The sequence below is a fragment of the Vespa mandarinia genome, chromosome 1 (assembly GCF_050613455.1).
Source record: "Vespa mandarinia isolate Hongniang chromosome 1, ASM5061345v1, whole genome shotgun sequence".
Classification (NCBI taxonomy): domain Eukaryota; kingdom Metazoa; phylum Arthropoda; class Insecta; order Hymenoptera; family Vespidae; genus Vespa; species Vespa mandarinia.
In genome coordinates this window covers 16,592,323-16,605,000 of record NC_140810.1, presented here as the reverse complement: position 1 = coordinate 16,605,000, position 12,678 = coordinate 16,592,323, and the positions used below count along the sequence as shown (strand labels likewise).

The 12,678-nt window shown below is 34.8% G+C and overlaps 1 protein-coding gene across 1 annotated transcript in view; it reads right to left on the bottom strand.

The window, feature by feature from the left end:
- mgl (low-density lipoprotein receptor-related protein megalin) overlaps positions 1-6,585 on the bottom strand; it is a 47,471-nt gene extending 40,886 nt beyond the window's left edge. Inside the window, exon 1 of the mRNA XM_085661881.1 lies at positions 5,729-6,585. Within this exon, the coding sequence (XP_085518007.1) occupies positions 5,729-5,921 (193 nt within the window). The 5' untranslated portion in view covers positions 5,922-6,585. The remainder of the gene's footprint in view (positions 1-5,728) is intronic.
- Positions 6,586-12,678: the final 6,093 nt, after the last annotated feature.

The following is a 12,678-nucleotide window of genomic DNA, read 5'->3' as shown; positions in this document are numbered from 1 at the left end:
AAAAACAAAAATAAGAAAAAAAGAAGAGAAAGAAATTAAAAATCCATGTGAAAATAATTACGATGAAATATATGAGAAACTTTTCAAATATCCGATAATGGAAACATAAGATGTTGGTATATTCCATCGAACAAAACACGCTATCGTACCCATAAAATTCCTCTTCCATCTTTAAACGGATAGGAAACGACGTACGATGAATACAAAGTTAAATAGCGGCACCAAAGGAAACTCGTAAAGTCCCATGGATCGAAAGACAGCCAATGGTAATCCAATGTCTCGTTGAAGTTACAAAGTTAGACACGGACCTATTATATAAAACAATATATCATTTTATCCTTTTTTCTTTCTTTCTTACGATACAACACAAGGTACGTAACATACGTATAGATATTTTGAAATTTGCATTCGTATCTTTATAATGAATATTTCTTTTTTTTTTTCTTTTTTTTTTTTAATTCTTTTCCTTCTTTAAAAGATGGGATTTACACAGTCAGCAACTTTCATATAGCTTTCGAAAGATTCTTGATCGTTAACAAAGCAAGTCCAATTTATGCTAGCAAAGAGAAATAAGAATCGCGTGCTTGCGAAAACTTTCTCGCGAAGGAATCAGAGCTTACAAAAGTTCGTCTGTGCCGTTAACGAATCGTTCCTCTTCGTTGTACATATATGTACATACATACATACACGTACGTACATACATATATACATACGAAGGTTGTTTCATTGACCCACTGATTCGTCCCACTTCCTTTTTACCGTCTCAACACTCTCAAAGCAAAGTATCTATCATTTACCATGGATCTTCAACGATATGGATCTTTTCTTTTTCTCCATCCAGTAAGACTTTATTATAAATATCACCCATTAATATAACAATCAATGCAATATCATTGGAAAAAGAATTTATTATGTGTGTGTGTGTGTGTGAGAGAGTGTATGCGCTCTCGCATATATATATATATATATATATATATTATATATATATATATATTATATATATATATATATTATATATATATATGCACAAAGCAAGACAGCAATTCTCTGGTTTATGATTATTATGATTTATGTAAACTTGTCGAGCATGTAAGATTAACGTTTTGCCAAGCAGAAACCGGGTAAAGCTAGGTAGATAGGTACGTAGTTAGGTAGGTAGGTGGGTAGTTAGGTAGGTAGGTAGGTATGTAGATAGTTGGTAGATAGATAGAACTTCGTTTTGAATCGGTTAATCCTCCTTGTCAGGATATTGGAAACAGAACATTTCTAGGGTTTCGAGTTCGCCTAGCTTTCGTGGCAATCACGAGTAAGATAGATAACATGATTACTCATGGAACGAGAAGAGGATTAAACTCTCATACTTTCATCGAATAGATATATATTAAATTAATGATATTGAGGAAAGAAAAGGCTTTAAAATCGGCGAGTTACGTGTAAATTTATGTATCAAAAAGGAGAGAGAGAGAGAGAGAGAGAGAGAGAGAGAGAGAGAGAGAGAGAGAGAAAGAGAGAAAGTATTTTACATATATGTGTATAAAAGTATTTATATGTATACACATATCTACATATTATTCACATTATTATATATTTACTTATATGTATATATAATATATATATATATATATATATATATATTAATATAAATTTTATATTACCAATTCGTTAATTATTTCTTTTTCTTTTTTTTTTTTAAACTTTATTAATATAAAACTCATAATTGATTTTATATCAATTATTAAAAAAGAAAAAAAAAAGAGCGAAAAAAAAAAGAATATTTTTCAAAAGAAAATTTGTACAATCATATAATGCCTTCTTTAATAATATAAATATTTTTGCAATTTCTAAATTTATAATAAAGTATAAAGAAGCGCTTAAGAAAAATACCGGAAAATATAAGAGCATATCGAAAGACAGAATATGGCGGTTGGTGGTTGGTTGGACGATTTAAGGAACATATATAGTTTGTTAGAAGTCACGGCCGAACGAGAACGAACACGAGCACGAGCACGAGAACGAGAACGAGAACGAGAACTTTTATCCTAAGCGTGCGTGAATATATGGGCATACGTATGTATATGCAAAAGGAAAAGAAGAAAAAAAGAAAGGAAAAAAAAAAACGAAGAAGGAAAAAAAATCGTTCCATTAGAACGCGTTTTTTTTACGATTAAAACGAACTAAACAATTTCGATGTACATATTCGCATACGATCTTGACGAATCGCTAAGTGAAATTTAATAATAATATCGTTCTTTTTTTACAAAAGAAAAAAAAAATATTCGCGTTAAGGAATGAATTTATGGTTTTACGAAAACTAAAGAAACAAGACATTAAAAAAACAGAAGCGTTAAATTAATTTGTCAATTTGCCGGTAGACGGACAATAAAACTCTACATCCGCTTGATTCGACTGTACGATAAATTTCTTCTCCTTCTTCTTCCTCTTCTTCCTCTTCTTCCTCTTCATCATCATCATCTTCATTATCGTTCTTTATTTTGCCTTTTTATTATCGCATACGTTCGTATGTAACACACACACATACACACAGCCAGACAGACAGACAGAGAGAGAGAGAGAGAGAGAGAGAGAGAGAGAGAGAGAGAGAGAGAGCGAGAGAGAGAGAGAGAGAAAGAGAGAGAGAGTGTGTAATAAAAAAACATGCACTCTTCCGTGTGCTATATCTTCGTGCATGCATATCAACCATATATGACACAAGATACTAAATATGTCACTAATTGTAAGTAGAATGTTTATTTCTACTTTCTCATATACATACATGCATACATACATGCATGCATGCATGCATGCATATATTAGAGATACGGATCTTTGCGAGTTGTACTTTATTTGTTTTTTTCTCCGTACAAAATTAAACACACAAACGCACACATGTTAACGCGCATAGAACAAAATAATTTTATTGCCAAGCGAAGCTGTCGATTGATTAATATAAAAACACAAAATTCCTATCAGTAAATATATATATATATATATATATATATATATATATATATATATGTATGTACTAAGATTAATAATATTTCTTTATAATTCGAACGTGTCTTTCGACATTCGAACATTCAAAAGATGAAAGTTTGACTTTATCGATAAATAACACAAGACGAATAAGGAATAAGGGGAGAGAAGTAGGAGACGAGCAACGGAACCAAGGTCAACACTGTTACACCTTCCTTTTTATCGGCTCGACGAAGCAGGTCCAAAGGACTGCCTCCCTCCCTCCTTCTTACTTCTCCTTCTCCTACTCCACCTCCCTCTCCCCAACCCCGTTTCATCCATCCATCCATCCATCCAACTAACCAACCAACCCCTCTACCCCGCTATATTACCAGCACAAGCTAGCACAGCACACTGCACGAGACACCATCATCGTCATATCCATCTCGGTATAATGGCTTGCGCGTATACTTTTTTCGGATCTCTTACAATATCCCAATGGGAAAGGAAGGAAACCGGTTTGAGTTTGGAGGAGGCACCCGTGTAAACACATCAAATGCACCGAATTTTCTTCCACCTTACGCGCAGATTAATGCCTGTTAACCTTATTATTTTTTCTCCAATGTTTGATTGTTCCAAACAAACAAACAAAAAAAAAAAAAATAAAAAGAAAAAAGAAAAGAAAGAGAAAAGAAACAAAACAGAACATAAAAAGTACATTCTTTTTAAAAACACTTGTAATAATACCGAAAATGGTATACATTTATATGTATATTTATAGGACTTATACAGATTTTTATATATACATATACATATATACATACATACACATATATATTCATTGTCACTTTCCATTTTTGTACGTTTTCAATAACTTTTTATACTTTTTCATTTAATCGATTGAATTTATTTCGTTCGATTTATTTCGTTTATTTGCGTGTAATTTTTTGTTTTTTCTTTTTTATTTGTTTCTCTTGTTGGAAAATTTGCGAAAATCTTTCAGACCATCCGTAATATGAACTTAACGTTTGATACTCGTCTAAAAGGCGACGATGGAAAGAATTCTTGTGAAAACCGGTTTCACGTAGTCGTGTCGTGTCGTGTCGTGTCGTCGTCGTCGTCGTCGTCATCGTCATCGTTGTGTTGTCGTCGTCGTCGTCGTCGTCGTCGTCGAAACTCAACGGCATTCGTGTAGTTCGATTACAATCTTTCTTGCCTAGCCAAAAAGAGAAATCTCTTTTTGTGTTTCTTATATTCTCTCTCTCTGTCTGTCTGTCTTTACGCTCCCTCCTTATCTCCCTCTCTCTTTCGAGGTGACACTATGACCAGAGAGGAGGCCACGTGCCACGCGTATTATCTTGTTGAACATGCATCGCAACTCGCAATTGAAAGCTATATTCTTCTTAAGATTACTAGTGTTTCATTTTTTTTATTTATTTTTTATTCCTTTCATCTTCTTTTATTTTTTATCTTTTTTATTTATTTTTTTTTTTTTGAATCTTTTATTTCTCTCATCTTCTTTCATCCTTTTTTTTTCTTCTTAATTCTTTCATTTCTTTTATCTTCTTCCATTTTTTTAAATTATTTTTTCTATTTCAATTTTTATTCATTTAACAAAATTAGTTCATATATCATTGATCGTAGATGATAAGAAAAAAAATAGAGAGAGAGAGAGAGAGAGAGAAAGGGTGAGAGAAAGAAAGAAAAAGAACAAAAAAAATTGATTGTAATTTAATGAGAATTTATGTATCTGCTTTGGTATTCTCCTTTTGCTTCTTGCAGACGATAAACATATTCAAAGCAATTATATCTTTTATTCGTTTTCGATTCATTCAAGGTCCCTTATCGAGAAGAATTATTACTTGATCTAACGTTACCAAGAATGAATACGCTGAAAATAGCTAATGCTACTTCGCGATAGACCAGCATGCATTATCGATGAACTTGAGTCTCACGCGTAAGACGAGAACGGAAAAAAGAGAAAAAAAAAGAAATAGAAGAAAGAGAAGAAAAGAAATGAAAAAAAAACAACTGGGAGATAAAACGACAGAATGTTTACCAGTCGAATGAAAACAGAGATCGGGACATGTGCATAACGGCACAATGCTGGTAAGGATGGAAAAATATTTTTCACACAAGATTACACTTCGACAAAGACGAGAAAAAGAAAAAGAAAAAGAATGAGAGAGAGAGAGAGAGAGAGAGAGAGAGAAAGAGAGAGAGAGAGAGGCAAAAAACGAGAATAGTTTCTTCTTACTACGTTGTTCGACGACTTCGGGACAATTTTGTATATCCCGAAGAGATTTGAAAAAAGCGCTAGGGGTTTAGGGGAGAAAGATTACAAAAGGTATTCTTCCTTTCCACGAAAAGGATAACCTAATACAAAAAAACATAGCATCACGTGGGGGGACAGACATATTTTTGAGGATCAGAGTTCAGATATCTTTCGTCTCTTTTGGTCAACAAAACTTTGCGTAAGTTAAATCGTTTTATCCTTTTTCCATTTCGTGTCGCAAATAGCCGCAAGATCTTTATTTCGAAAAAGAAAAGAGTAAAAAAGAAAAGAAAAGAAAAGAAAAAAACAACATAAAAAAAGAGAGGAGAGAGAGAGAGAGGGAAAGAGAGGGAAAGAGAAAGGGAGGAAAAAAAAAGATCAATCGCGCATAACGGTCGGTCGAACTCTCTTTTTATGCACTATGAGCGCGGGAAATTTAAAATAGGAAGAGACCGTATAAGTAGGTGTCGTTGACCGGTGAAACATTGCTAAATGACTTACCGACTCTGAGGGCGTCGATCTTAATGCCGAAGAAAAAGAGCAGTAGGACGAAGGCGTGAAAAACGAAGAGAGAACTGGTCCGATTCAGCCGTAAAGTTCTTTGAGGGCGATAGTCCGTAGCACATCCGGAAGCACGTTCACCACCAGAAAAGACGGTGCGCGGCCGCCGTGGCTCCGGCGCAGCCACCGCCATCGCACGCCTCCGTGTCGTTCTCCCTCACCGCACTCCGAGCACACAGAGCCGAGCCACTTTTCCTTTCCCCGCTCGATAGAGGAAGGACCGAGTGAGTGAGTGAGCGAGAGAGAGAGAGAGAGAGAGAGAGAGAGAGAGAGAGAGAGAGAGAGAGAGAGAGAGGAAGAGAGAAACAGAGAGTGATCCTCGAAAATTCGAACGGGAACAAAAGCTTTTTCCTTTCGTATTGTTTTCTTTTTTCTTTCTCTTTTCTTTTTCCTCTCTTTTATTCCCTTCGATACGAGCTTCCCGTCGTAAAAATTTACGAACGTACTAATTACTAACACTATTACTTACTAATACGTATGATATTACTTTTCTTCTAAAAACTATCTTATTACTAGTAACCCACCGGTCCGGGGTTATACCTGGAGACTGCGTCGTTGACCGCTCTCACGCGTTGAAACGAAAGAACAACAGGGATGGGAGAGGGGGAGGAGGAAGAGGGGAAAAAAAGCGTGAAAAAAAAGAAGACGCGAAGAACGAGACGGCACGAGATAATCGTCCGAGCCTTCAATTCATGGCTCGTACGAACGACGTTTACCCGGTCGCGGACAGTAAGCGACTGACTGCTCGCTCTCGCCGGCAAACTAACATGGTGACACGGCGTAGCGGCAGGTTGGCCTGTACGAAGCAAGCTCCGTCAACCAATCATAATGCTCCAAAGCGAGAGCTACTCCGCACCCTCGATGATCGGTCGACGATCGACGCGCCGATCGGATATCTTCGCCGATCCTTGTATATATACATACATACATACACACATATATACAAATATACGTAAAATATATATAATACGCACCATCGTCGTCGCGTTGTCATGTCGTTGTCGTCGTCATATGCTTGTCGACTTTCCATCGTATACATTACGATTGGTTGTAAAACATTTTTTCTAACTTCCATTCCTTCTTCATCTTCTTTCTGTTTATCACCATATCTTTTCCGTATTAATTCTCCGTTTGTCTCTCTTCTCACTCGTCCAAACCTCATTCTTACCTTCCATTTATTTCATATATCTAGAAATATATGAAAATAAAGAAACAAGATGAGAAATCGAAGGATGGTAATTATTCTACATACATATATACATATATGTATGTATCACCTGAGTTGCCAAGGCATTATCTTTCTTCCATGTTACACAAATATCCTATTCATCTTTCATCCTCCTTTCCTCGTCCTCCTCCTCCTCATCCTCGCTAATCGACCTGTGACGTACAGATTGAGTAAAATGAGAGCTTTGCATACATCTCTTCTTTTTTTTTCTTTTTCTTCGTCGAAACGTTACGAATATAGAATTTGGAAGACCCATTGATTAAATATGTATGTACGTCAAATAAAATAGGTTAACTTGAGGTAGGCTTTTCCTTCCGTTTAAAGGTTTTATCGCTTTTACATATCGTTTTTACTTGCCGATCCTTCGATATTAATTCTAAAATACACAAATAGTTTTTTCTTTTTTCGTTTTATTTTTCTTTTTGTTTTTTTTTTTTTTTTTTATACCTAAGAAGTTTCTTTTTTCTTTTCCTTTTTTGTTTGTACTTTTTTCAAAAGAAATAATTTATGGCACGGATCTTCGTTGAAAACAAAAAAGAAGAAAAAGAAAAAAGGAAAAGAAAAAAAAAAAGAAATTTAATCAACAATTCTTTTACTTTCCATTTAATCGACATTCCTATATTATTTCCAATATTTAATTGAATTAAATGCCTAGAACGAAGATTACATTTAACGCAGATATTAAAAGGCAGATCGGTGGTTGGCTTTATTAATAATGCAATTCTGTATGCGATCTCTAATCGATCGACTAACGTAAATATGTATTATAATAGCTTTCAAAGAGAAGATAAGACCAGACAGACAATCGACGAACTCACTAACACGTAAACTTTTCATAAATTCATATCACGTTCTTATCCACTTGCCAACCTCAATAAAGACACGCATATCGTTAACATGCTGATGACGTTCCATCATTTTGGTACCATGCACTACAAAAATTCAGGACTCCTATCATAAATCGCACAATTCTAATATTTACACGAGGAAATAATTTATTTGCGATACCGTTGTCATATTAACAAAGAAAAATATGATGATGATGATGATGATGATGATGATGATGATGATGATGATGATGATGATGATGATGATGAAGAAGAAGAAGAAGAAGAAGAAGAAGAAAACTAACCAAATCTGACTTATCATAATCATTAAAAAGATTATATTTTGCACGTGATTGATCCATCAAGTTTCAAACCGATGAAAGATTTTCTGTACATAATATAACAACGAGAATATTTGATATCTCCTAGAGCTTTTGTGTTTCACAACATACATACACACACACACACACACACACACACACGTATACACTACGACATTTTTAATGACGGGAAGGATAAATTGAAAAAGTGACGGGGGCGGGGAGAAAAAGAAGGAAGAAGGCTTCGGAGAGTTACATCGGACGGAATTTTCCAAATCTATGTACATATATATATATATTTGCGAGGAAAAGCGTATTCACGAGATTTAACGTCCCTCGGAAATGACACGCTTTAATGTATACACGTTACGGTTTAATAAAAGTAAATACAATGAAAATGTTTTTCCGCCGATCCTAGACCATCCCTATTCTTCTTTTTTTTTCTGTTTTCTTTTCTTCTGCTTCTCGAAAAAATTCTAGCTCTAGTTTTATCATACTCCGTATCAAAGAAACGAATTCGTTTCATTTGCTGGCAAACCGTGAGTTTTAAGTTGCGTCTGGGTTTGAGTTACATTCCGTTCTCTTTTTTTTTCTCTTTCTTTCCTTTTTACACATCTTGCATCCGAGCTGTGTTTTGAGTTTGCAAATTTTGCGTATCATGCAAAGTGGGTTGCAAGTTCTTGCGTATCTTATGCCCGTGTTGTAACTTTTCCATATCTTTCTTATCTGAGACAAGTACACGACGACCTAAATTGAGTCTTGGTTTCGTATTTTACGTCTGATTTGTGTCTCGGGTTTTAAGTTTCGTTTACTTTTGCTTATCTGAACAAAACGCATGCGAGGATTTTTAAACGGTAAAGTAGAAATACAGGAAAAGGAAGATCAGAAAATGTTTGTAGCATGAAATAAAAAAAGAATTTATAGGAGAGAGAGAGAGAGAGAGAGAGAGAGAGAGGAGAAAGGTTTCTTAGAGAATTAGTTCTGTCAACGTAAGACCGTAACATCTTTCAAATCGTTTCGTAGCTTCTACACCGTGTGACAGATGACGAGCTAAACGTTATACCCAAGGAAGCCTTATATCAAACAATATGTATGTCTGTATATATAAAGGAGGGAATGAAAGGACGAAAAAGAGAGAGAAATCCGGATGCCACGGTGGCTTCGCTTGCATTTCTAGTCGGCGCCTTCACGGTACCGCGACATCGCTAGAGACAATAGGAAAGGTCGTGGAGTCTCTGGTATTTTGCTGGGTCTAATAGACGTATTCAAGCGCACACACACACACGCATACATACACACACATCATATATACATACATACATCATATATATATATACATACATACATACATACACCCTACCATGCATACATACATAAATGAGAGAAACGAAAGAATAAATTCTGAAGAGATAAAAGAAGAATTAAGAAAAGGAACGAAAACAAAATGATGACAAAATGATGACAAATTGCTTGAAATTGATCTTGATCGATAAACTCTTCTATGCATCTATTATTCTTATTACTAATCAAACAATATATATGTATGTATGTATGTATGTATGTATGTATATTTCAATATGAATATATTTCTCTTTTATTAATAAATATAATATTATTAAGTATTTATCAGATATAATATTATTAAACAATTATTCATTATTATTATTATTATTATTATTCTTAATAAATATAATAAGCTAATAAATCTATCATGCATTTGACATAATAACTGATTTATAAAAAAGGGAGAGGAGAGAGAGAAGGAGAGAGGGAGAGAGAGAGAAATAGAGAGAGAGAGAGAAATAGAGAGAGAGAAGAGGATACATAGATTGTTGCAAAGCATATCGGGCAGAAGAAGAAGAAAAATAAAAAAAAAACAAACATAATAAAAAAAAAAAAGAATAAAAAAGAAAAGAAAAATTGCGACGTATGCGCGCGAGTGCGCACCTGTGTACTAGTCGCGTGGCGTGCGTGTGTGCGCGCCACGAATGGAAAAAAATAGAGGGCGAGCATGTGCGCGCGGCGGCGAAGGTGCGCGCGCGGATCGTTGGAGGGAGAACGAGAAAGAGATGGTACTTTGTTATTTTGCTCGTGTGCGCGCAGAGAGCCGGCAAGCTGCGCGCTCGTGTTCGCGTTACTTCGTACCTCGTGTTGAATTGGGTGTGGGATGGGTATGTGTATGTGCATGTGTGCGTGTAAGTGTGTGCACGGCCGCCTGGCACGGCCAGGTACCAAATGCCGCAAGGTCATGACTCGAGCATACTACACACATAAGCAGTACGATGTTGCGCCCGCACAGCTCTCTTTTTCTCTCTCTCTTTCTCTCTGACTCTTTATTCATCTCTCTTTCTTTGACCCTTTATTTATCTCTTTCTCTTACTCTCTCTCTCTCTCTTTCTTTCTTTCTTAAACTTTTTATCTATCTTTCTCTCTCTCTCTCTCTCTTTCTCTCCCTTCCCCCTTATTCTTTCAATCCTTCTCCCTATGGAGAACCAATCTCGAGGACTACCTCTTACACCAGAAAGGACACCTTATGAGAGGGCAACCTCATTGGGGAAGGAGAAGAGAAATTTACACATATACATATATTTACAATATCTCTGAATGATCGGCACAAACTACGAGATTCCATATATTTAAGTTTCTATAAAGTGCAACTTAATATTATAATATACGATTTCCAAATCCCTCCCTCCTCTATTCTAAATATACACACATACACACACACACACACACAAATAGACTATGCGACGAAGATATGTAACTGTTTACGTAAAGTTTATCGTAAGAATAAAAGTTCATCGCTTCATCTATTTCTTGATTGACTTATATATATGTGTAAAAAAAAAAATAATGAAAATCTAAGTAAAAAGAATAATATCTATATTATTTTTAATGGAGTAATGGAAAAGATTCAATGACTATGATCGACCATAGAAGAACCGCTGAATTCAAAAATGTCAAGGATCCAAATTCCGTTATGCGGCCTCGCGTAGAAACATTATTATACGTCATGGTAACAACAGCTTGGATGAGTGGATGGATGGATGGATGGATGTACAGATTGGTAACTACCATAAGTGGTTTGGAAATAATGACTTTTTTTACATATATTGTTTTTCGTATATTCTTTTCTTTTCTTTTCTTTTCTTTTCTTTTTATTTCTTTTTTTCTTATTTTAGTATATCTCTGAATGAAAATGTTCCACGTAGATATGTATGTACGTGCGATAAAAGGAAAAAGTACGGATTCACCGGGAACGTTCGAAGCACGCATTGTTTTTTATTCCGTGTCTCTCTTCGCTTTAAAAAGAGACGAGTGCTTGTTTGCTGACGTCGTCAGAGAGTGGTACCGAATGGTACCTTTACATTCTCACGGTGGGTAATCTTTGCCGTTTCCTATGAGATTGCACGTCGCAACGAGAAAAGGTACACGTTTCAAAAGAAAATTTTTATGATCTGTGCAAGAAAATCAGTATTAAAAGGAAGGGGGGGAAGAGAGAGGGAGAGGGAGGGAGAGAGAGAGAGAGAGAGGGAGAGAGAGAGAGAGAGAGAGAGAGAGAGAGAGAGAGAGAGAGAGAAAATAAAAAATAAAGAAAAAAGGAAATGATCTTTTATCATTAACTAATCAAAAATAGACTACCACAATAATGAGAATGAAAAATGAGATTTTAATCTACATTGTATGCTTACAGAATACTATTAACTTTATTAATTTATATATGTTGTATATATACATGTATACATATACGTATGTATATGTTGAACGTACAAATAAATGAATTCGATTAATAAAAACATTGTGTGAATTAAAACGTAATACTCATTATATGTTTCCTAATGTTTCTATATTGTATACATTCTATCTCATGGAGAAAAGAGGTTACTAATTCGCACACACTCATCTATGTTTATATACGAGCGAAAGTATATTGTTAAAAGACAATTAAAGTATTACTTCTTTTTTTTTTCTTCTTTTTTTTATGTGTCATCAAGAAAATTACAGGATATTTTATAAGATAAGTATATTTTAATTATACAGAAATTCTCTAATGTAACTTTGACCTGCATTTGTAAAATATCTGATTATAATAAAGTGTGGTTCATGTGAGATATTAAGAACGATAGGTTAACGAGCATTATCTAATTAATATCTTCTTACCTATCTTTCCATCTTCTAATAACGAACATTCATCATTTATTACAATGCGTATTATTTAATCGTATCCATATTAACATTAATTGAATTTGTCCAAATGCTGTCAATATATTTGCGATGATAAAAATAACTTTCTAAAGACATTTTTTGACTGTATTGGACTGGTTTACAGTCAATGATACTATTTTATGAAAGGTTAGTTATAAGATATAATCATTTCTGATTGGTTATATTTTTAGGTTAGAAGAGATTTTCGTTAATTCACTTTTATTGGTTAGGTTCTTTTTTGATGCATTTTGGTAACGATCATTTACACGTCATCGAAAATCTTGCACCCTCATTCGTTGATTCCCACGG